Source organism: Podarcis vaucheri (assembly GCF_965113315.1).
Source record: "Podarcis vaucheri genome assembly, chromosome: 2".
Classification (NCBI taxonomy): Eukaryota; Metazoa; Chordata; class Lepidosauria; order Squamata; family Lacertidae; genus Podarcis; species Podarcis vaucheri.
In genome coordinates this window covers 117,645,752-117,671,049 of record NC_138760.1, presented here as the reverse complement: position 1 = coordinate 117,671,049, position 25,298 = coordinate 117,645,752, and the positions used below count along the sequence as shown (strand labels likewise).

Here is a 25,298-nt window from a genome sequence, read left to right as displayed (position 1 = left end):
AGCTGTACAAAAACTAACACTGAGCCACTGAAGGAGAAAGATCCCATACATACCTTGCACAGGGGAACTATCCATCATAAAAAGCCCAGGGTGGCGTCCGTCCTTTGGAACCGCAAAGTAATACAGGAAGTCAAAGGTGCTCTGACCTGTCAACAAATACAAGCGTTTTTTCACGGAAATTTTCAGGTGTAAAAAAAAAGGGGTTATTTATGTGTTTTGTTAGCCCAAAAATGGAAAACGAGCAAAGTCCCAACTAAAGAAGAATGGCAACTTAAACTGATGGAATATGTGCAGCTTGCAGACCTAACATAAAGAAGAAGAGAACAAGAAGAACATATGTTTAGAGAAGATTGGGAAATGTTTATTGAATATATGGGGGGAAATTGTGTACACTTGAAAATGTTGGCAGCGTTAAGATAAATTCAACGGCGTCAACAAGTTTTGATGGATGTAATAATGGAACAGTGAATGGTTTAGTTTATGGAAAATATGCAGGGATTTTTGATGTGCAAAATGAACCATGGAAAGAGAAGAAGGGAAGTCACTGATATTTAAAGGTTGTTTAAATTAATACTCTAAATTGTAAAACAGAAATAGATAGATAGATAGATAGATAGATAGATGATAGAGGTAGAGAGATAGAGAAATAGATATAGAATTTCAGTAAGAACAAGAATAAAAGAAACTTCCCTGGAGAGAGCATTCCACAGACGGGGAGCCACTGCAGAGAAGGCCCTGCTCTCGTGTTGCCACCCTCTGGGCCTCACTAGAAATCATTTGCTCTAGAGAACAGAGTTTCACCGTGTCGGAGCAATCGTTCAAAGATCCAAAAAATATGGCCACTGTTTTAGGCCAATAATAGATCCGATGCAACTGGCACTCCCTAGCGCCTCCAGGTGTGTGCAAGATCATGCAGAGGAAAAATGGAGCTCAGCATTGTGGCCTCACTTATTCCAGCACCTCGGTTTAGCCTTTCCTCACCTTGGACGTGCACAGAGTAGCGGCCTTGCGAATGAAGTGTCAGCGTCCATTTACCAGCATGGAGAGGGGGAGATAGGACTGCTCTGTAGATGCTGCCAATGGACTGGATCTTGGCCAATGGACCGCTGGCTGATGAAGAAGCCTGTCTTACACCTGCATGGAAGGTCACAAGGGGAACATAATCTGGGTTAAATGTTATTCCCTTAAAATTGGCTGGACTGGATAAACGCTTCGATGTGGGAGCTTAGAACTGCAAATGGGTCCATTCATCATCATCATCATTTATACCCCACCCATCTGGTTGGGTTTCCCGTCACTCTGGGTGGTTCCCAACATAAGAAAAACATGATAAAAACTTCCCTAAACAGGGCTGCCTTCAGATGGGTAGTTGGTAGTGACCTTTAAAGCCCTAAACAGCCTCGGCTCAGTATACCTGAAGGAGCGTCTCCACCCCCATCGTTCTGCCCGGACACTGAGGTCCAGGGCTGAGGGCCTTCTGGCGGTTCCCTCACTGTGAGAAGCCAAGTTACAGGGAACCAGGCAGAGGGCCTTATCAGTAGTGGCACCCGCCCTGTGGAACGCCCTCCCTTCAGATGTCAAAGAGAAAAACAACTACTAGACTTTTAGAAGACATCTGAAGGCAGCCCTGTTTAGGGAAGCTTTTATTGTTTAATAGATTACTGTATTTTAATATTTTGTTGGAAGGCACCCAGAGTGACTAGGGGAAACCCAGCCAGATGGGCGGGGTATAAATAAGTTGTTGTTGTTGTTGATTTTCTTGACACCTGACGGGAGGGGTTCCACAGGGAGGGTGCCAACACCAAGAAGGCCCTCTGCCTGGTTCCCCGTAACTTCACTTCTCGCAGTGAGGGAACCACCAGAAGGCCCTCAGAGCTGGACCTCGGTGTACAGGCAGAACAATTCAGTAATTGCAAATGGCCCATTCACAACAGGTTATTTCTAATTTATCGGATTTTCTGCCAGGAGATTAAGTCAAGATTAAATGGAAAGGAGATGAGACATGCTGGTGTTCTGGTGCCAATGAAGTAGTGTGGGCCCTGTGATAAACTTGCACTGCAAGAGAAGGTCTGATCCCACCAGAAATACCTGCCTGGAATTCCCCTGTGACTAAGAGCCCATCCACAGGTCCCTGCCATTCAAGCCATGGGTCCAAGAGGTTTGCTTTTGTTTTAGTCTTGCTGCTTTCCCCTGGGAAAATCTACCGTTTACAGCTGAATCAGAGCAAACATTAATCCACAGAAAAACTTGATTGCCGTTTGTTCTGATTCAGCAGCAAACTAGGGGCTTTTTTCCTGGGGAAAGTGGCATGGCAAAAGAATGCAAAGTCTTGGAGCTGTGACTTGAAATCACAGGATAAACGGCAGTGTGGCTTGGCTCTAATGTAATCGGATTTCTCACCCTCTGCACAGCACCGAAAACATAAAGCAAGTAGAACCCAAAGCACAGAGGAAACCAGGGTGGATAAAAAAAACACCAATGAATAATTTAAAAATCAGATTTTTTAAATTTCAATCGGGGTTTTTTATTTAAATTGGATTTTTAAAATAAAATGCTTTTGGAGGAAAAATCTTTCTAAAGATAGTTTTCTATTTAAGTTACATTATAGTCCAAAGGTTATTCATCAGGAAACAAAGATTTGTTTTAAGTTTTTCATGTGTGCTAAAACTCCGTCTAAGTTTTTGTTTTTTTAATTGTTTAACCACATCAGTTAACAAACACGGATACATATGCTACAATGTTATTGTTTTAGTTAAATAAATTGTTTAAATTGTTATTAAGGAAATGATTGTTTTTTCTCCTTCCAATAAAGTACAGCAGAAAAGCTGTCCAAAAATAAACAGTTAACTTATTAAACCTCACAATAATTTCATAATTATCTGTCTATGCATTTCCAATAGTATAACCAAATCAGTAATTTCTGATATAATTGTAAAAACTACTCTGAAAATTTATTATTCCAGAAATGAAACCTTCAGCTGGTTGTAAATATTAAGATTACGCCACAGCAAGAATGAGTCTTTTTGCAAAAAAAATTGATTTAAATCAAGTCTTACTGTCTAGTGATTTAAATCGTGATTTAAATCGATTTAAATCAAATCCACCCTGGGGGCAACACACTTGAGAGAGCAGACAGGTGCCATTGAAAAGCCACAGATCGTGCTACCTGCAGGGTTCTGTATCTCAAAGGCCCGAACGCCCCCTTGGATGGTCAAGACCACTTTGTCCACCAAGCTGTCAATCCAGAAGGTGTGATCCTCCAGCTGCGCCGCTTCCTTTCTCCTCCTCCGCTGAAACCCCTTGGGGCTGAAGATATTCCCTTTCTGGTGGCGGAAGAGGGTCACCTGGAAAGAGTGAAGCAACGGGGAAAACATGTGAATAAATGTGTGGTTTGAAGCAGAATGTGTTTTTTCTGAATGCACAGCAACTTGAAGGCAGAGTCTTTCACAAGGCTTTTAAAAAAATAATTATGAAAATGTCGTTGAAGCCATCACATCGTAGGACAGACATAGGCAAACGCAGCCCTCCAGATGTTTTTGGGACTACAACTCCCATCATCCCTAGCCAACAGAACCAGTGGTCAGGGATGATGGGAGTTGTAGTCCCAAAAACATCTGGAGGGCTGAGTTTGCCTATGCCCGTCGTAGGATCAGGTTGGTTATCTCTCTCAAATGACAACAAAATCAGGGGCACAATTCATCTCTCTCAAACGATAACAAAATCAGGGGCACAATTCAGCTAACAAGCCCCAGCAGCCGAAGCCTGCACAAACACTTTTGCTAGCACAGTGGGGCTTGCTTCCCCTGCTCTTCCCACCCCCCATAGATGGCTGGGAGATGGGTCAGGAAAACCCCAGACAGAGGGGGAGGGGAGGGAGGAGAGGGCAGGCTGTTCCATCAGGCAAGCAGAAAGGCTTGCACTGATGATTGGTGTAGCACTACGTAGACTGGGATAGATCAGTCGGCAGAGCATGAGACTCTGAATCTCGGGGTTTGTGAGTTCGAGCCCCACGTCAGGCAAAAGATTCTTGCATTGCAGGGGGTTGGACTAGATGACTCTCGTGGTCCCTTCCAACTCTATGATTCTTTGTTATATTACTTCCCAAGGGCTGCAACTTTTAGCTGATCAGTTTAAGTCAGGAGTCAGCAACCTTTTCCAGCCATGGGCTGGTCCACCAGCCCTCAGACGATGTGGTGGGCCAGACTATTTTTTTTTGGGGGGGGGGAATGAATGAATTTCTATTCCCCACAAATAACCCAGAGATGCATTTTAAATAAAAAGACACATTCTACTCATGTAAAAACCATCCGTGGGCCAGATTGAGAAGGCGATTGGCCCGCATCCGGCCCTCAGACCTTAGGTTGCCTACACCTGGTTTAAGTAAACCAATTAAAAACATTTTTTATAAACTAGAAAAGTGTCCTAATGAATAGGCCAGTGGGTTTTATTTCACAATGTTTAAATGAGTACAGTAGTACCTTGGGTTAAGTACTTAATTCGTTCCGGAGGTCCGTTCTTAACCTGAAACTGTTCTTAACCTGAAGCACCACTTTAGCTAATGGGGCCTCCTGCTGCTGCTGCGCCATGGGAGCACAATTTCTGTTCTCATCCTGAAGCAAAGTTCTTAACCTGAGGTAATATTTCTGGGTTAGCAGAGTCTGTAACCTGTAACCTGAAGCGTATGTAACCTGAAGCCTATGTAACCTGAGGTACCACTGTACTTAAAAATAAGCATTCCCGCCTATTTCCCCCTCTCCCCCCCCCCATTACCGAAGATGTGCTGGATTCACCGATGATTTCCGACACCCGCTGGATGTTCTCGTTGTCCGTAAATATGATCTGGCCGCCGGAGCTGTGAGCTAGGCTGGTGTAGAGGTTGAATCGGTCTGGGGAAAGTGTTTCCCTTTTCACCCGCGTTCTGGAGGGATCTTCTGTTACTAGGAAGGTCACCTGACATCAAGTGGAAGTGGGGGGGGAGCCGCTTTATATTGGGTTCAGGGCGGACAGATGCTTCCATTGTGTTATTACACAGCTCATTTCACCCTGGATTTTTACAGAACCATAACAAAAATTACGCGGGTGGCGCTGTGGGTTAAACCACAGAACCTAGGACTTGCCAATCAGAAGGTCGGCGGTTCAAATCCCCGCGATGGGGTGAACTCCCTTTGCTCGGTCCCAGCTCCTGCCCACCTAGCAGTTCGAAAGCACATCAAAGTGCAAGTAGATAAATAGGTACCACTCCGGTGGGAAGGTAAACGGCGTTTCCGTGTGCTGCTCTGGTTCGCCAGAAGCGGCTTAGTCATGCTGGCCACATGACCCGGAAGCTGTATGCCGGCTCCCTTGGCCAGTAAAGTGAGATGAGCGCCGCAACCCCAGAGTCGGTCACGACTGGACCTAATGGTCAGGGGTCCCTTTACCTTTAACAAAAATTCAGATCCCTTATCAGTGTTTTTCAAAATCGAGCATCATGAAAAGCAAACAGCCCGGCCCACCTTGCATTTCTGTTCCTGGATGAGGGCTTCCACGCTGTTCTTCAGGTGTGCATCTTTAGCGGATGCATCAGTAAAGACGAAGATCTCGGAGTACCGCGGCGAGTTCTGGAGGGCAAGCTGGAGAAGCGGACAAGGACAGGTGAGATTCCTATCTGTTGAACCAAGGACAGCGTTCACCTCCTTGGTGATAAATAACAGCCAAAAATAAACCCCTGGAAGACCCCTGGAAGAACGGAATTCTCAGCAGTCCCCCCCCCCGTGTCTGCTTCGTTCTCTGACACGCTCGGACCTCGGGGGGAATTCGGGGGGAGGGAGGGGTTCCCCCCCACTCAACTGATGTATCGCCCAGCTGCTCCCTCCCTCCTGGTTGCTTAGCTACTATCTCACAGCTGGGGAGCTCCTCTCTCAGCTGTGCAGCTTCTGTGTCTGCCTGTCTCTGCTTCTGGAAATGCTGGACTCAGGGGAGGGGAATATAGAGGAGGGAGAAAGGTTGTTTTCTGCTGCTCCAGAGAAGCGGACACGGAGCAATGGATCCAAACTACAAGAAAGAAGATTCCACCTAAACATTAGGAAGAACTTCCTGACAGTAAGAGCTGTTCGACAGTGGAATTTGCTGCCAAGGAGTGTGGTGGAGTCTCCTTCTTTGGAGGTCTTTAAGCAAAGGCTTGACAACCATATGTCAGGAGTGCTCTGATGGTGTTTCCTGCTTGGCAGGGGGTTGGACTCAATGGCCCTTGTGGTCTCTTCCAACTCTATGATTCTATGATTCTATGATTCTATGAATATTCCCCCCTTCTCTTCTGTTAGGAGCTGATCTCCCTGCGATCGTATCTTCCGATCCAGACCAGCCCCTGACAAAGACAAGCACTTGCACATTACAAATTAATTATTTGCCCCTTTAAATTCTCTTCTTTCGGAAAATGCCCTAAACTTCTATCTCCTTGCAGTTGTGACATTCACGTGAAGCAGGTCAGTCAGAGAAGGTTGACTTCGCCAGATTGAAACTAAAAAAAAATGGGCATGTCTGTCACGGTCCGGTTCACAGGCGATCAAAATCCCGGCTGGGGACGTCGGGACCGGGGGCAAGATGGCAGGGTGGGAACAGGAATGGGAGTCCAGGAGGCAGGAGTCAGAAAGCCAAGGGTCCGAGAGGCAGGAAGCAAGGAGTCACCAAGTCAGGGGTCCGAGGATCAAGAAGCAAGGAGTCAAAGGCAGCAAGGCAGGGAACGTGTTGCTGCGGCAAAGAGCCGAAGGGAAAATGCTGACCTTATATCCCTTTCCAGCTCTTGCCACCAGGTGTTGTGAGTTACCAATTGGCCTCACCTGTGCGGCCGCGCCTTGCCTTTTCAGAACAAACTTAGGAAGCCCCCAGTCCTGCAGAGTCCTATGGGTCACAGGGCCTGGCTCCTGCACGCACACCTGACAATATCCTCCTCTTTATATGACCCCCTAAATCCTCCTCATTCTCTCTCATGGTGTGGGGCTTGGCTCTGGTCCTAATATAGAGCCCAAGAGCCGAAGGGAAAATCCTAATATAGAGCCCAAGAGCGTTCTTGCCCCTCGCTGTTTCCAGAAACAAGCAGAGATGTAGAATTCTCCTTAGAGTATCAAGGTGGTACAATTCCTTTGAGGTTGCAAGTTCACGAAAGGATCGCAGAATAAACATTTATCTCGGCAGCATTTATCTTACAGTACAGAGATCTAGAATACGACACAGACCTTAAAGATATCGCATGGATACTAACCTGAAGCGCAGAAAGGCACATTTCTGGCTCGTCTCCGCCTTTCAGAGGGCTAATGGTGTTGAGGATTTTCCAGAACTCATCCGGGTCGCTGGTCTTATGGACAGGGCCAAACTCTGGAGGGATGAGAGAGAGAGAGAGAAAGAGAGAGCATGAATGCCGATTCATGCAGACACATGTCAAATGAATAAATGAACTGTCTCAATGGAACAGCATGGCATCAGAGGCACTATGATTAAAGTTATTTCTTTTTTGACCTGCAACGGCAGATTCGTAAGTGTAAATCTACACATCAACCTGCAGTCACCAAGGGATGGACATGCATATATGAGCCAGCATCAACTAACAACTGTAAGAATTAAACTATAAATAATATTATATTATATTATATTATATTATATTATATTATATTATATTATATTATATTATATTATTATATTATATTATATTATATATTATATTATATTATATTATATTATATTATATTATATTATATTATATTATATTATATTATATTATATTATATTATATTATATTATATTATTATATATTAAAGGTAAAGGTACCCCTGACCGTTAGGTCCAGTCGTGACCGACTTAAGCTCAGACTCCATTTTTAAGCTGGACCTAGTATGCCTTTGTAATTTAATTACCGTTTTAAGTGTGCCCACATCAAGCTACTGTACCTGTCGTTCTTTAAGACTTATTCTGAGTGAGCAGATACTATTTTTGCCTCTTATAAGACTGTTTGTGTGAGATTGTTATTTTAAGGGGCAGAAAAGGGGGAAATACAGGAAAACCCAGTCTGCCTTAAAGTGTTCTGGATTGCCAACACTAAAAGGATAAACTAGCTTCCCTTGAAGCTGCAAAGGGATGGCACACTGATGAACTCAGTAATGTGAGGAAGGAAGGCTAGTATCTAATAAATATATCCTCTCCTAGCATCTAATCAAATGCCAACAGAAGGCAAATACAAGGCCTCCATTATAATGGCACTGCAATAGTTTCCTTATCTGGCTCTTGGCTTCACTGTCACCGAATAAGCTGGCTGTTCTTAGCTGTGCTTTTCCTCATGACGACTTCTTTTGACAGTTTAAGCCTTGTACTCCTGAGGACTTAATCCTTCCTGGCCTGACATTTACCTGGGCCTATAAACAGATCTTGGGTGGCATTTTCTATGCAGCGTTCCCACCTGCCAACTCACATTTAAGCACCGTGGAACAGAATATTCCTCAATCTGAACCTGCTTAACTGTTGCCTCTTAGCCTAGTGCCCTTCCAGATGTTGCTGAACTACAGCTCCCATAATCCCTTGCCAATGGCTGTGCTTGCTGGGGCTGATGGGAGCTGTAGTTCTGCAACATCTGGAAGAGTCAGAGGTCTCTCCCAGCTAAAACTCATACAAAGTCAGGAAGCTACGTAGAAAGACTGTGTTCCCCAAAAGTGCCTGCCCAGGGTCTTGAAGATCTTTGAGAGAGGAACTTCTTTCTAGCTGCCAGCATCTGAAGGGGGTTTGGCAGGAGACAAATAGGGGGCTTTCTGGTCACCTCATCCCAGGCTCTAGAGGTCCTTTATCAAGAGAAGCGAGTCTTGCCCAGTTTCCAGGAACCTCCCTCCCTCCAGCAACAAAAGCATTTTTATTAAAGCAGACTTTTCTCCAATAAACTGACAAGGTACAGCTCAGCTGACTGTTTTATTGATGTTTCATGTGCCTTATTCTTATGTTGACTTTGTACTTTACTTTGCATTATACTGCTTTTAATTGCCCTTCAAGCGTCATTCGCTGAAAAGGCAGGTACACAGTCTGCTGGGTGCTTTTCAAATCCATCTTTGTCACCAGAGACCTAGTCAACGCCTCAGTGGCTAGGAATGCCTTCTGCCAGCTTCAGCTGGTAAGGTGGCCATTTCTAGACTGGGATAGCTGGACCACTGTTGTCCACAAGCTGGTATGCTCCAGCCTTGATTACCGCAATGCAGTCAACGTGGGGCTGCCATTGAGGTTGGTCCGGAAGCTGTGGCTGGCTGATGCAAAACACAAAAGCTCAACGGCTCACTGGGGCAGGACATGGCCAAAGCGTTACTCCACTGTGGGAAGAATTGAACTGGCTGCCAATCAGCTACCAGGCCAAGTTCAAGGTGTTGGTTCTGGGATATAAAGGCCCTGTACCAGGGATGCATGAATGATAGCCTCACCCCTTATACCAGTGCTTCTCAACCTGTGGGTCCCCAGATGGTGTTGGACTACAGCTCCCATCATCCCTGAGCTCAGGCCTTGCTAGCTAGGGGTGATGGGAGTTGTAGTCCAACAACATCTGGGGACCCACAGGTTGAGAAAGGCTGCCTTATATAGTGGTACCTCAAGTTACAAACGCCTCAGGTTACAAACGCTTCAGGTTAAAACCAGTGGTGGAGTTTCATGCTCCGGCACCGGGGGCAGAGAGCAAGCAGGGAAGGACTGGCACATGTCCCAGGGGTGGGGCGCGCCTCCTGTGGGGGTGGGGCGTCTAGCGCGGGCTGGGGGGGCAGCCGCGACGGAACGCCACCGGGATTGTGCTGCCGGGGGTGGGGCACTCCAACCGCCCCTCTCTTCCTCTGCCAGTGGTTACAAAATCCACTAACCTGGAAGAGTTGCCTCGAGTTGAGAATTTTGCCTCAGGATGAGAATCAAAATTGTGTGCCGGCGGTGCAGCGGCAGCAAGAGGCCCCATTAGTGAAAGCACGCCTCTAGTTAAGAACAGTTTCAGGTTAAGAATGGACCTCTGAACGAATTAAGTTCGTAACTAGAGGTACTAGAGGTACCACTGTACAGTGGTACCTCGGGTTAAGTATTTAATTCATTCCGGAGGTCCGTTCTTAACCTGAAACTGTTCTTAACCTGAAGCACCACTTTAGTTAATGGGGCCTCCCACTGCTGCCGCACCGCCGGAGAACGATTTCTGTTCTCATCCTGAAGCAAAGTTCTTAACCCAAGGTACTATTTCTGGGTTAGCGGAGTCTGTAACCTGAAGCGTATGTAACCCGAGGTACCACTGTATAGCCAAACAACCACAAAGTCCTGCAGGAGAGGGTCTCTTGCAGACACCATCTTATCAGGAGCTCTGTTCCGTACAATTTTGGAAGGAGGTCTCCTCTTCAAGGATTAGGCAGGTACCATAAACCCTTCAAAGTTGAGATCTCTCTCTTTTTTTTTTTTAGATGTTCTTATTGCTTTATCTCTTCTTATTGGCCCCTCTTGGCCCCTCTGGAAGGGTAAGCTATAAATTTAATAAATCAATCAATCAATACTGTGTCAGATCACTGGGTCCAACAAGGTCAGTTCCATCTCCATTGAGCAGTGGCTCTACAGGGTTTCAGAGGAGAGGTTTCTACCAGTCCTACCTACAGGTCCTGGGGACTGACTCTTGGGACAGGAAACACTTCTTTCCCTGAGAGGATACCTCAGTTGGTAGATCAGGAGAACTCTTAACCTCAGGGCTGTGGGTTTGAGTCTCACGTCGGGCAAAAGGGGGTTGGACTAGATGACCCCTGAGGTCCCTTTTCAACTCTGTGGTTCCGATTCTTTGACCTTCTTCGTGCAAACAGATGCTGCTTTACCACTGAGCCAGATACGGCCTTTCCTCACATTTAACGACTACAGTGGTACCTCGGGTCACAGACGCTTCAGGTTACAGACTCCGCTAACCCAGAAATAGTACCTCGGGTTAAGAACTTTGCTTCAGGATGAGAACAGAAATCGCACAGCGACAGCAGGAGGCCCCATTAGCTAAAGTGGTACCTCAGGTTCAGAAAAGTTTCAGGTTAAGAACGGACCTAAAGAACGAATTAAGTTCTTAAGCTGAGGTACCACTGTATGTAATATTTATTTTTTAAAAACACTTCCCTCCCCACTGAAAATGGGCCCTCATCAGCCATCTCACCAGGGTCGTTGAAAGGGACTAAGAGATAGAAATCTGGCTCCTGGGGGGTGCCTCGGCGTGCCCTGATGATCTCCCAGGCTTGGCGCTTGGCTGCACTGATCTCCTCGCCCATGCTTCCAGTGGTGTCCACAACAAAGCTCAAGCCCGTAGCTGGACTGATATCCAGTAGCCTGGAAACAAAACGGCAAGAGCTGTGGCTTAGTCATTGTCCCTAGAACTGTCAATGTGGCACCCGTGGGCTCAGTTGCATCAGTAATAACTCTGTTTTCCCCCTCCCCCTGGAGCCAGAGCCACTAAGGTGCTGGATGAAGGCTCCAGTCTCTTCGGGGGGCACGGGTTCGAATCCCACTGCTGCCAGCAAAATTTGTTTTGTTTGGAATAGCTCAGTCGGTAAAGCGTGAGACTCTTAATCTCAAGGTTATGGGTTCAAGCCCCACCTCGGGCAAAAAAGGTTGTGAGCCTGTAGACCGGGGATTCAATACTGCCAAAAAGAAAAAGAGTCCCAAGAAGAAAGAGGTGTCAGGAGAAACATCAACATCAGTTTGATCAGACATCTTTGGCTGCACAGTTCTGCATTTCTACTCCTTGGCACCAAAGACAGAGAACCCTACTACCTCAAATGCAAATGTATGACGTACAGCCGTCAATGTTAATTATTCACTTGGAGTTGACGAAGGGTTGGGAACATTTTAATGGACTGAGGAGAAAGAGAGGGGGGCAGGAACACAGTAATGTTCGGCCTATTTTCAGTGGCTGTATTCCCTCACATAGTTTTAAAGATCATAAATATTATATTTATCCCTCACTCTTTCTCCCAAAGGATCCCGGTTTTATTGATTTGTTTGTTGTGTTTATAACTCGTGCTTTAAGCACGACGTTCTACAAGTTGTCGTCGTCTATTGTTTGGGATTCATTTGAATGGGAAGCGGCAAAGAAATCCATCAATCGCAGACAGGCAGATGTGAGCAGAGCAAGAAGCATTATGTATACATAGGCTTATGGAACGGGCAACATTACCTCATAAATGGCTTGCTCTTTATTTCCCGCCAGAGCTTCTCCAGGAAGAGTACTGAGGCCTCCTGGGCCATGGCAGCAGCTTCCCTGTGCAGGTAATTATGAGGCGAGAACAAGAACGAGGAGCTGTCCTTATTGATACCACCCCGAGGCTCCCTGTGGCGGCTGTCGTCAAATCTCCCGCCATGGCTGCACTTTCCTGGAAGACGGGGAAATAAGCAAACAGAAGAAGAAGATGATGATGATGATAGTTTATTATTTGTACCCTGCCCATCTGGCTGGGTTTCCTCAGCCACTCTGGGCGGCTTCCAACAAAGATTAAAAATACATTAAAATGTCACACATTAAAAACTTCCCTAAACAGGGTGGGTGGCGCTGTGGATTAAACCACAGAGCCTAGGACTTGCCAATCAGAAGGTTGGCAGATTGAATCCCTGTGACAGGGTGAGCTTCTGTTGCTCAGTCCCTGCTCCTGCCAACCTAGCAGTTCGAAAGCACATCAAAGTGCAAGTAGATCAATAGGTACCACTCCGGTGGGAAGGTAAACGGCGTTTCCGTGCACTGCTCTGGTTCGCCAGAAGCGGCTTAGTCATGCTGGCCACATGACCCGGAAGCTGTGCGCTGGCTCCCTCGGCCAATAAAACGAGATGAGCGCCGCAACCCCAGAGTCGGCCACGACTGGACCTAATGGTCAGGGGTCCCTTTACCTTTACCTAAACAGGGCTGAGAGATAGAAAATAAGACTGCCAACCCAACTGAAATTTGTGGAGCAAGAGAGAATTGCTTAAAAGGACCGTCATCTACTGCACGGCACACCCAAAAGCCCCATTTGCCACTGGATCACATAGTATAATAAAAAAACAGAATTGCCAACCAACCAACAAGGAACTTTCACAGGCCCAGACAGAATTCCATCTTTTTAGATAACTGTGGCAGTAAAAAAGGGGAACGTATGAACCTAAGATGAACCCTGCTAGTGGCCAGCCTACAGCCAGCGTCCTGCTCTCAGAGTGACCAACCTGATCTCAGGCACTTTACACCTGCAAAAAAGATTAATATTGATACACTGGAAGGACTAAAAAATATAGCTTCCTTTGATCCATAGAGAGACGACAACTCTTGAACAGACTGCTTTTCAATGAAGATCATGTATTGACAGATTTAATGGTATTTGGGAAGCATTTATCAAAACCATAGTTCGACTGCTGAACTGATGTATAATTATTATTTCTACCCTGCCCATCTGGTTGGGTTTCCCCAGCCACTCTGGGCGGCTCCCAACAGAATATTATAAAACATCAAACATTAAAAACTTCCCTAAACAGGGCTGCCTTCAGATGTCTTCTAAAAGTCAAGTAGTTGTTTATTTCCTTGACATCTGCAGGTAGGGCGTTCCACAGGGTGGGAGCCACCACCAAGAAGGCCCTCTGCCTGGTTCCCCATAACCTCACTTCTTGCAGGGAAGGAATTGCCAGAAGGCCCTCGACGCTGGACCTCAGTGTCTATGTTCATATACATGACATAGTTTTGGAACCCTAATTACATTCTAAAGGTATTTTGTTATGGTTATCCTCCTCCTTCTCTTTTTCTTATTCATTTTAATCTATTGTAAGGTTTTCAATAAAATATAAATGCGGGGGGGGGGGGAGCTACAACAATGACCAACCACCTGTCCATGGGAAGCCTGTAAGCAGCTCACGAGCACAATAGCTCCTCTCTTTGCCTGCTATTTGCAGCACCTGGTATCTAGAGGCTTACTGCCTCCAGCCATGAAGAGAGAACATGCCATTATGGCTGGCAGCCATTGATAGGCATTACTGACACCTACAAGAGAGAATCCCATAATTTAACTTCGAGCTGTGTGAAGGAAGCCCTGCCTTTTATCTGCCCCGAATATTCCAACATTCAGCTTCACCGTGTGTTCCCCAGGGGTGTAAAGTGTTCAGTGTTTTGAGCTGCCATTTCCCTATAATGTACCGTATTTTTCGCTCTATTGGACGCAGTTTTTTCCCCTCCAAAAATTGAGGGGAAATGTGTGTGCGTCCTATGGAGCGAGTGCAGGCTTGTGCCATAGCCGCGCGCAACCCCTCCGGCAGGGAGAGGCTGCACGGGGCTATGGCTTCTTTAGCCCTGCGCAGCCTCTCCCGGTAGGGAGAGGTGGCGTGGGGCTAAAGAGGAAGCCAAAACAGCGAGCGCGATTCATCCCGCTGGCTGCCTTGGCTTGTGCCATAGCCGCACGCAACCCCTCCGGCAGGGAGAGGTTGTGCGCAGCCAGTACGCTGCTCTTTGGGGCTGGGGGGGGGGAGTTTTTTATTGATTTCCCTGTCTAAAAACTAAGTGCGCCCTATGGTCCGGTGCGCCCTATGGTTCAAAAAATACGGTATTCTTATTCTTATTATTCAGACAGTGATACCCTTCAGGGGCACAGAAGAATCCTGTCGCTCTTTGCAAAGGTTCCTTTGAAAAGCTGGTCCTTGTCTTGAGGGCAGGGGGTGGGGTGGGGAAAAAACGTTTTCCACAGGCCCAAAAGCAACAAAGAGGAAAAGGAAAACAAAAAGTTGCTAGTTCCCACCATGAAGGCAACACACCTTTACACACTCTCCGGACACCGAGCTGAACTTGTCAGAATGTTTAAATGCAAAAGTTGGCAGCCTGATGCATTAAAACAAGAAGAAGCTGTCAGAGTGGGGCAGGAAAGAGAAACCAGTCCCGTGAGAAGAAACCTGAGAGAAAAAGCGCTTCTCTAAAACGAATTTCCATTAAATTCTAAAGGGTTTCAGTGTGAACTGCTGGAAGACGCAGGAGGAATACAAATGAAGAAGAACAAAGCCCTTTGAGTCTTTAGTACTAAACACACAGACACAAAACCCCAGGCCTCAAACAGAGCCTCCTGCTGTATTCTGGCAACAAAAGCATACCGATGGGCTTTTCAGGTTGGGCGCCATAGAAACCGGTGGTCAGGAGCCCCTTCTCAAGGAGACCTTCCAAGAGGTTTCCCCGACACGTCCAGTCAGAGCAGTCCGTGCAGGTTCGTACGCCGGCTGGAGGGGAGCAAGAGAGAAAGTCTACTTATTTTATTCTACTTGTTTTATTTATTATTTTATTTTACACAAAGCAAAGCTCTGAACAGTTTACGCAAAAGGTTGTCAAGCAAAAACAGCAGGCACTAAATTATTAAAATGTAGATAAAAACCGATCAGTTTTAAGAACAAAACAATGTGTCTCGATAAGCCCTACCTCAACAAAGCCTAACGGGGGTCTGCTGCAAGGGCTGGAGAAGGCTTAGGCAAACTCAGCCCTCCAGATGTTTTGAGAATACAATTCCCATCATCCCTGACCACTGCGTCCTGTTAGCTAGGGATGATGGGGGTTGTAGTCCCAAAACATCTGGAGGGCCGAGTTTGCCTATTCCTGGGCTGGAGCTTGAGAGTGAATTCCTGAGCCCTTACAGGACCAGCCAGAAAGCAGCGGGTGACGGGGGCAGCAGCTAAAAGGCCCCGAGGCCTGGACACCTCAGGTGGCATGGATATCCCTGGGTCCTCCAAGGCTGGTTCTCGACACCACAGCATCCGTTTTTCGGAGGTGGCCAGCCGGGCATCTGTATAGCTCCAGACATCATCTTGTAAAAGGTATTTCCTACAAGAAAATTGTGCTTATTCCTAAATAAATGTGTCTAGCATCAGAAGTCAATTTCATTTAATCCTGCAGTTCTGATGGTGGAATGATTTACGGTAAGTGTGGAACATGGATAGCACTGTGGTCTAAACCACTCAGCCTCTTGGGCTTGCCAATCAGAAGGTTGACGGTTCAAATCCCTGTGACGTGGTGAGCTCCCGTTGCTCTGTCCCAGCTCCTGCCAACCTAGCAGTTCGAAAGCACGCCCGCGCAAGTAGCTAAATAGGTACCATTGCAGCGGGAAGGTAAATGGCGTTTCCATGCACTCTGGTTTCCATCACGGTGTCCCATTGCGCCAGAAGCAGTTTAGTCCTGCTGGCCACATGACCCAGAAAACTGTCTGTGGACAAACACTGGCTCCCGCAGCCTGATAGCGAGATGAGCGCCGCAACCCAATAGTCGCCTTTGACTGGACTTAACCATCCAGGAGTCCTTTAACTTTACCTTTTTACCTTTGTGATTTAAGTGAGTTAAAAAAGACGAAGCTGCATATGCTCAGAGTATGTCTTTTTTTCAGAAGGATTGGCAAACTTTTTTTTTTTTTTTTTGCTTCAGCTTGTCAAGAATGTAGAAGTAATTGCAAAGCACAGGCAGGCAGCGGGAAGAAGAGAAACGATGTGCTTTATAAGCACGTACAGTCGACTTGCAAGTTACGTATTGCAACTTGTGAATTCAGCTTTATGTGTTTCATTGGGAAAAAATGTAAAAAAAGAAAAATAGGAGGTGGGCATCTGGGACAGGGGGATGTCAGCAATCCCACCCGCCGTTGCACTCACACTGGGAGAGTGTTTGGAGGTACAGGGAAAATGTGTTTTTATTATGTGTCCTTTTGGCTTTATGTGCTACCCCTGAAATGTAACTGCTGTGTAAGTTGGTAATACACATGGCTGTCTAAAGACTGTGTCTGTGTGTGAGTGTTAGTGCGCACAATACACACACGTATGTGTAATTTTAGTTCAGGGTCTAAAATCACCTGGTCTATCCACTGCCTAAGATAGCAAGCAAGCCAGGGACCCAGGAGTCCTGGGTTCACCCTACAGATGAAACAAAATACACAACATAGCACAGGCCTCAGTTTCTATTCCCTGAGGAGTTTTTGCACCAAGCCTCCAACCTCACCCAGCCCAGGAACCAAGAGAACAAATACTCCCCAAGTTGTGGTGGAACATCATCATCATCATGTTCTAAAACCACACCTTCTGCGATGGACTTGATTTCATGGCCTGGTTGTAGGAGGTGCGGGTGTATCTTCCGATGGCCAAGTTCAATCCAGTTGCTGTGACTGTAGAAATCCTAAACGGAACAGAAGCTTATTAGTGGAGACTGTTTACACTGTGACGGCCGCCTGTACTGTTAGCCCAAAGATGGAAAGAGGAAGCGGTCCCAACCAAAGACGACTGGCAAACCAAGTTAATGGACTATGCTGAAATGGTGACATTAACTGGGAAACTCAGAAATCAAGATGAATATTTTTTAAAGAATGGGAAAAGTTTATTGTGTACTTGCAAAAGGATTGTAAACAGGTTTGCAGGATCTGCTAAGGCACAACAGATTTGGATGGGTAGAGAAGAAAATAAAAGTTTAGACAGTGGGAAAAATAAGCTGGGAAAGCAAGCAATAATAAAAGTAAGAGTGATGTGAGCAAATGCCATAGAAATGGTGGAAAGAAGAGGACTTAAGTAGAGGATTCTACCCCACCGTCTTGATTGTGTGACTAAAAACACCAGTTCCTCTGAGCTTGGACAGAGTTCCTTCCCCTCATTGCTAAAGGGCTACAGCTGGCCCACAGCTCATCTCGAGACCCAGAATATATTATTGGGAGAGTTTCCCTCATGTAAATAGCAGGTGCAGAGAGCCTAATCTAATCAGGACCACAGTATGGGGGACAAAGGATTTTTAAAAAACCACTCACAGCATCTTTAGTCACATAACGTAATACAATAAAATATAAAACAATGCAAAACAAAGCCGCGCGTGTTGCGTGTAGGAACAGTTCTTATCTGCTTCTCTCAGTTGCTGTTTGGCCTGCATGGGTCATTTTTTAACCCAAAAGGTTAACAGCGGCTGGGACAACATCATGGAATATTTTTGCCCTTTTGGGTTTTTTTTAAAATACTCTCTTAATTTTGCCCATGGCTTAGAAAAGAATAAAACACAATAGGGGATAAATGGTGAATCGCATTATCATAAGGCAGTAGATATAAATAATATAAATAATAAGTGTTTCTTGTACTTTGCAGAAGGAATGCAAGTGCAGGAAGTGAGTTAAAGGGAAATGGGTATGCAGAAAATTGTAATATGACTCTACAAAAATCATACCATTTTCACATATTCCATATACCTGCCGAGGCTGCTGTCAAGGAGTGCAGGAGCTGTGCCCTGATAGTTCTGGTGCCTTTCATTTACAAAACAAAGATTACGGCTATAACCTGAGAGGAATTTTAACTTCGGCGCAGGTGATGAATTATGGGAACTTGTGCTGCAAATCTAAAGTAAAGGTAAAGGGACCCCTGACCATTAGGTCCAGTCGTGACCGACTCTGGGGTTGTGGCGCTCATCTCGCTTTATTGGCCGAGGGAGCCGGCGTACAGCTTCCGGGTCATGTGGCCAGCATGACTAAGCCGCTTCTGGCGAACCGGAGCAGCGCACGGAAACGCCATTTACCTTCCCGCTGGAGCGATACCTATTTATCTACTTGCACTTTGATGTGCTTTCGAACTGCTAGGTTGGCAGGAGCAGGGACCGAGCAATGGGAGCTCACCCCGTCGCGGGGATTCGAACCGCCAACCTTCTGATCAGCAAGTCCTAGGCTCTGTGGTTTAATCCACAGCGCTACCCGCGAGCTGCAGATCTACTACGGTGCAAATTCTGCAATGAACAGAGACCCCCTAGAGTGGATTTCAACCCTGCTTTCGACAAAGGTGGCTGGATCAAATCAGGGCTAGGGCCAAACATGTTAAGTTCTCTACCTCAAAGCCAAATGCCACCTTCCCCTCCTTCCAGCTTCTCCTACATTTTGGTAAGCACCTGTAAGGTATGGAGCAGCTGCCCCAGCTTGCCCCGGGCGATGACGTACTGCTCCGAACGCACAGCTTGAAGGATCTCTTTGCGGGTTTGCAGCAGCCAGCTGTTCGTGGAGTGGATGAGCTCAGAATCGAAGTGGAGCACAGGGTCGTCCCGCGTGGTGTTTGTGAAGTCCATGGCGGCATTGGCGTTGGCCACCTGGGCAATAGCCCCGCGGAAGCGCTTAGCTGACACCTCAGGACCATAGAAAGCGGCGAAGATGTCATCAGCCAGGAGGGTCCTGCCCTAGGTGAGAGACGGGAGGGAAATCAGATCAGGAGAGCCTTTCATCTGTAACAGTGGGTTACCAGGGCAGTGGGTACAGGCAGCACGGGTGCGAATGATGTATAACTGGCTTCTTCCTAAGGTGCCATTCCATTCTTAACCTGAAACTGTTCTTAACCTGAGGTACCACTTTAGCTAACGGGGCCTCCTGCTGCCACCACCACACGATTTCTGTCCTCATCCTGAAGCAAAGTTCTTATCCTGAGGTACTATTTCTGGGTTAGCGGAGTCTGTAACCAGAAGCGTCTGTAACCCGAGGTACCACTGTATAGGAAACCCTGAAGAGTCAGTTCCAATCGAGGTAGATGGGCCAAAGGCCTCATTCAGCACAACTCCCTGCACCCATAAATTGTGTGTGCCTGTTTTAGTGGCGGAGGAATTACATGAGGTCCAGCGCCAAGGGCCTTCTGGCGGTTCCCTCCCTGAGAGAAGCGAAGTTACAGGGAACCAGGCAGAGGGCCTTCTCGGTGGTGGCACCCGCCCTGTGGAACGCCCTCCCATCAGATGTCAAGGAAATAAGCAACTCTCTGACTTTTAAAAGACATCCGAAGGCAGCCCTGTTTAGGGAAGTTTTTAATGTGTGATGCTGTATTGTGTTTTTTACATTCTGTTGGGAGCCGCCCAGAGTGGCTGGAGAAACCCAGCCAGATGGGTGGGGTATAAATAAAATTATTGTTATTGTGATTGTTATTATATGTTCCACCTGCACCTTGGATACCAGCTGCTGCTCCTCCTGCTTACTTACGATTTCAGCCCACCCACCCCTAGGCTAGCATTATTTCATTTCATTTCATTTTTTTATTAAATTTATATACCGCCATAAACCCTGGGTCTAAGGGCGGTTCGCAGAAAAAAAATCAAGATATAAAAACACAAAATTAATAATAATAATAATAACAACAGTAATAATAATATTAATAATAATAAAAATCAATAATCTTCCCCACAAAAAAGCACATTTTAAAAGGGCATAGGATGTAAATCAGATCAAGCAAAGGCCTGGTTTAAAAGGAACAGTTTTTGCCTGGCACCTAAGGGTGTGTAATGAAGGCGCCAGGCAAACTTCCCTGGGGAGAGCATTCCACAGACAGGGAGCCACTGCAGAGCAGGCCCTGCTCTCGTGTTGCCACCCTCCGGACCTCTCGAGGAGGAGGCACATGAAGGAGGGCCTCAGGAGATGATCTCAGGGTCCGGGAAGGTTCATATGGAAAGACCTCTGTTTGTGACTCGAGCAGCCCTGCTGGTGTCCAGACCCGCCATTCCTCTCACCTTGAAGTCCTCCTCCCGGATACGTTTCCCCTTGTTGGGATGCTGCATCTCCACAAAGATGCGCAAGGTGACGTTGAGGATGGCCTCCTCGGTCATATCCTGGTGGGTGACGGAGTCCCAGGTGAAAGCCATGGTGCGAGACCAGAAGTTGGGGAAGAAGGCGTGGGCTCCTCGGGGAGGCAAATGCAGCAGCGGCAGCAGCCACAGGAAGCGCCAGAACCAGGCCAGGGGATGGTCCATATTGGATGCATTTATCAGGAAGAACAAGAATCCAAGGAAATAGTAAACCTAAAAAGAATTCAGAAACAAAATTCCAAACAATTCAGAAAGCACTTTTCAAACCCACTACATCACATTTCTCCTTGGGAGAAAGGCGATGGCAAACCTAGACAGCATCTTAAAAAGCAGAGACATCACCTTGCCAACAAAAGTCCGTATAGTTAAAGCTATGGTTTTCCCAGTAGTGATGTATGGAAGTGAGAGCTGGACCAAAAAGAAGGCTGATCGCCGAAGAATTGATGCTTTTGAATTATGGTGCTGGAGGAGACTCTTGAGAGTCCCATGGACTGCAAGAAGATCCAACCTATCCATTCAGAAGGAAATCAGCCCTGAGTGCTCACTGGAAGGACAGATCCTGAAGCTGAGGCTCCAATACTTTGGCCACCTCATGAGAAGAGAAGACTCCCTGGAAAAGACCCTGATGTTGGGAAAGATGGAGGGCACAAGGAGAAGGGGATGACAGAGGACAAGATCGTTGGACAGTGTTCTCAAAGCTACCAGCATGAGTTTGACCAAACTGCGGGAGGCAGTGGAAGACAGGAGTGCCTGGCGTGCTCTGGTCCATGGGGTCACAAAGAGTCGGACACGACTAAACGACTAAACAACAACAACACATCACAAAAGGAATTGCTTCCCTGAGTAAATAAGAAGCTCATCTTTTACAGCAGGAGCAGACTGACTTTAGTCTTGTTTGGGTCTACTTTATTTTTCCACCAGAATCCCATGATGCACTTTAAATTTACGGTGCAATAATGCCTGCTCAGGATCTTCTGAGCTGTAACTACCCTGTATTTGGTGATCCTGAGCAGGCAATTCTTGCTCAAGAACCGTAAGGAGTGCTTTGCTGGCTCAGGCCCAAAGTCAACTGTTTTGGACTCCGCAGCATTCTCTGTTCTGCAAAGTGGCTGGTGGTTTCTCCCCCGCTGCTTGGCAGGAGTGGCTTCTGCTAGGCCGCAGGGGTCTGCAACCTTTAAGACAAAAAGAGCCACTTAGACCCGTTTCCGAAGGAAAAAAAACTGGGAGCTGCAAAACCATTGCGACATTTAAAACAAATATATCTCCGGAGCCGCGATCTGACAGCGGGCGGGAAGGTGACGTCGTGACTAACGCACGCACCGCCCCCATGCGACATCACAGCCAGTACAGCGCCCGCCACAGTGAGGAGTGTCGGGGCGCACAATGCGCCTCCTCCCCTCGCTAGTATCCGCCCCGGAGCCGCGGCAAAGGTGTAAAAGAGCCACATGCGGCTCCGGAGCCGCGGGTTGCAGACCCCTGTGCTAGGGTACATTTGAGACTTCTTACCGGAATTGTCACCTTTGTGCAGCTAAACAATCACAGGACCTTTCCTGGAAGGCACATCAGCCCACTTCACTTAGCTTTTCAAGTGTGAATGTGGCCGTCCCCCTTGCAAATAACAACAATGTCCCTGCAAATGCATGCATTATATAGGTGTGCTCATGTGGGGGTAAGGCTAGGCCTCTGCACAACGAGAAGAGCCATCACTCAGTAGTGGAGCATCTACTTTGCAGGCAGAATATCCTGGGTTCAAATTCTGGCATCTCCTAAGCAATTGCCCAGCTTTCGCCAGCTTTGAGAAGGCGGCGCAAGGGGTGCGAGAGGATCAGATTTTGACCTTGCGCCGTATTACCAAGGTCCACCCTGCGGGACTGATGGGAGCTGGAGGAATGTAACGACAACAACAACAACTTATTTCCTGTACCTAGCCACTCTGAGGAGCTTGCAACAAAATACAGCAGCACCCCAAGGGCACCACGTTGGCGATCCCAGCCCTAAACCACCCAAGCAAGTGGATTCACACATGCCGAAGAGAAACTGTACATGCAGAGACTAAACACTTCCATACATTGATTCATCACAGCATCCACGTGATTTACTTACTTACAAGATATTATACCAACCATTTTTTTTTATTCTTCTTCTTTATTGATTAAAAATTTGCATATCTATACAAACTTTATATGCTATTTCTTTACCTATGAAAAAAAAGAAAATTATGTAGAGAATAGAAAATTTTTAAAGGAACAAAAAAGAGGAAAAGAAAAAATAAAGAAATAACAAATACACGAAGTAAAAAAAAAATCAAAAGAGGAAAAGAAAGGACAAGACAATATTATTTACACAATAAAAATGTTCGACACAATACTTCCCATCCTTCTCATTATACTGTAATATAAACATTCTTTTTTAACACAGATTTGTATTGTATAATATCATTTCTGCTTTGTATATATTCCTCTAATCGTTTTCTTTACAAATATCACTCAATTTCTGCTAATATGGAATTATTTGTACCATAACGTTTTACATGGTTCTTGAATATTATCCATTCTCTAGTTGTTTTTCGTTTCGATATTCCTCTAACTGATCCTGTCAGTTTTGCTAATTGTAGATATTCTAACATGAGTATCTGCCAGTTAGTAATCTCTGGAAGTGTGTCATTCTTCCAGTTCCTTGCCAACCATTAACAAAACGTTCTCTGGACAATTCACTGGCCTGCTGTGAGATGAAGGATGACCGCCATTGTGTTCCTACAGACCATTGATATTTTCATGCTAGAAAAACCTGAACGGAACTCCTCCTTACCTAGCAAGGGCTTCAGCCCAAGGCTGCATGAAACACACACACACACACACACACACACACACACACACACAGTGGAATCCGTGGTATCTGTCTCTTTTTGGTGGTCTCTTGTGTTTTTCTCCCCTTCTTCATGCGAACTCTGCATGTTGACCGTTGAGATCTGTGCCATTTCTTAGAACTCAGCTGGCAAGGAAAGCAGCTTGGGCTGAGAAGATAACAGCTCTGGCTACACTCCTGGATAACACACACGCCCCAAACTGACAAAAACAGCACAGAGAAACAGCGGGGGTGGCGCATGCTGCTGAGAGCACATGAATCCAAGTTCACAATGTTCCCAAGCATGGCTGATCCCAGCCCCCACCCCCTGTACCGACTGGGGGTGTGCCACAGAAAGATCTGATGGCACTGAAGGACTGACAGCACACACCCGAACTCTCAGCGAGCTGGAAGCCAGCCAAAGCAGCCTGGGCATTCCTTCACCTAGCTGGCACCTTTTGAGCTATATCTTGTCTGGTTGTGACTGGGCAAGGCCAGCCGTGCAAACTTAAATACAGTCCTGAATTCAGGGAGACCAGAACAGCTGTATTGCTGTATTACCCCAAAGTCCATCTAGCCTGCTTCTGTTTCCAACAGCAGCCAGAGAGAGCTTTTTTGTCCTGAATGTAGAGAGAGATCCAGTGTGGTGTAGTGGTTAAGAGCGGTGGACTTGTAATCTGGTGAACCGGGTTCGCTTCCCCGCTCCTCCACATGCAGCTGCTGGGTGACCTTGGGCCAGTCACACTTCTCTGAAGTCTCTCAGCCCCACTCACCTCACAGAGTGTTTGTTGTGGGGGAGGAAGGGAAAGGAGAATGTGAGCCACTTTAAGACTCCTTAGGGTAGTGATAAAGCGGGATATCAAATCCAAACTCTTCTTCTTCATCCACAGAACAGAGGAAGCTAATTTATGCAGGCGGACCACTTGGCCATGGAGCTAAACCAATGTCAACACTGGTGGGTAACAGTTGTCCTGTATTTCAAGCAGGGGACATTACCAGCCCCACCTGGATACAAAACGCCATGAAGGAAGGCATCTTCTCTCATATGTGGTGGACATATAAGGCATTCTGGGAAATGATATATAATGAATTGAAAAAAATGTTTAAAATAACTTTTGTAAAAAAGAAGCAGCAGCAGCTTTTTTTATTAGGAATTCTAGGTACCGACATTCGAAAGGAACAGAAAATACAGTGGTACCTCGGGTTACAGACACTTCAGGTTACAGACTCCGCTAACCCAGAAATAGTACCTCAGGTTAAGAACTTTGCTTCAGGATGAGAACAGAAATCGTGCGGCGGCAGTGGGAGGCCCCATTAGCTAAAGTGGTACCTCAGGTTAAGAACAGCTTCAGGTTAAGAACGGACCTCCAGAACAAATTAACCCGAGGTACCACTGTACTTTGCATGTATGCTGCAACAGTCACATGGATGTTGCTAGCCCAGAGGTGGCAAGAAGACAGAGTCCCTACCAGAGAGGAATGACAAACCAAGCTATTGGACTATGCCGAAATGGCAAATCTTACTGGAAAAGCTCAGGAACCAAGCAGACCAAAACTTCAACAAAGAATGGGGGGGAAATTACTTTAAAAACATTGTTGTCATTTTCTACAAGGTAGAATGATGTTTATTCCCAAGCATTAGGGTAGGAGAAAACTGCCTTTAAATTCAAACCACCGTTGAATGAATGAAGAGAATTTCAAATGCAAAATGGAATGTGCCTAGAGCCCTTTGAAAAAAAATTACTAGACTCCACTTCCCGCCAGCTCCTGCCCATTGAGGCTGATCGGAGTCTAACAATTATCCGGAGGCTCAGTTAATCTAGCAATTATCTGGAGGACCCCATCCCTGATCTTAGTGAAAGTGCTCCACGCTGGGCCTGGGGGGGATAGAAGTTGCAGTCCAAAACTTCTGAAGGGGACCATGT

General features: G+C 46.4%; 1 protein-coding gene across 5 annotated transcripts in view; it reads right to left on the bottom strand.

Moving 5' to 3' along the window:
• Positions 1 to 25,298, bottom strand: part of VWA7 (von Willebrand factor A domain containing 7) — a 37,805-nt gene that overhangs the window by 10,142 nt on the left and 2,365 nt on the right. For 3 of the 5 annotated variants that reach the window (XM_082209368.1, XM_082209371.1, XM_082209370.1), the window contains exons 2-13: positions 20,456 to 20,743; positions 18,866 to 19,147; positions 17,035 to 17,131; positions 15,082 to 15,204; positions 12,167 to 12,362; positions 11,150 to 11,319; positions 7,238 to 7,350; positions 5,493 to 5,609; positions 4,771 to 4,950; positions 3,167 to 3,344; positions 982 to 1,134; positions 54 to 146 (exon numbers count right to left, since the gene is read on the bottom strand). In XM_082209368.1, coding sequence (XP_082065494.1) covers positions 54 to 146; positions 982 to 1,134; positions 3,167 to 3,344; positions 4,771 to 4,950; positions 5,493 to 5,609; positions 7,238 to 7,350; positions 11,150 to 11,319; positions 12,167 to 12,362; positions 15,082 to 15,204; positions 17,035 to 17,131; positions 18,866 to 19,147; positions 20,456 to 20,695 — 1,942 coding nt within the window. In that variant the 5' untranslated portion in view covers positions 20,696 to 20,743. Of the gene's footprint in view, positions 1 to 53; positions 147 to 981; positions 1,135 to 3,166; positions 3,345 to 4,770; positions 4,951 to 5,492; positions 5,610 to 7,237; positions 7,351 to 11,149; positions 11,320 to 12,166; positions 12,363 to 15,081; positions 15,205 to 17,034; positions 17,132 to 18,865; positions 19,148 to 20,455; positions 20,744 to 23,338; positions 23,662 to 25,298 lie in introns of those variants that run through there. The other 2 variants (XM_082209369.1, XM_082209372.1) reach the window with 2 other exon arrangements.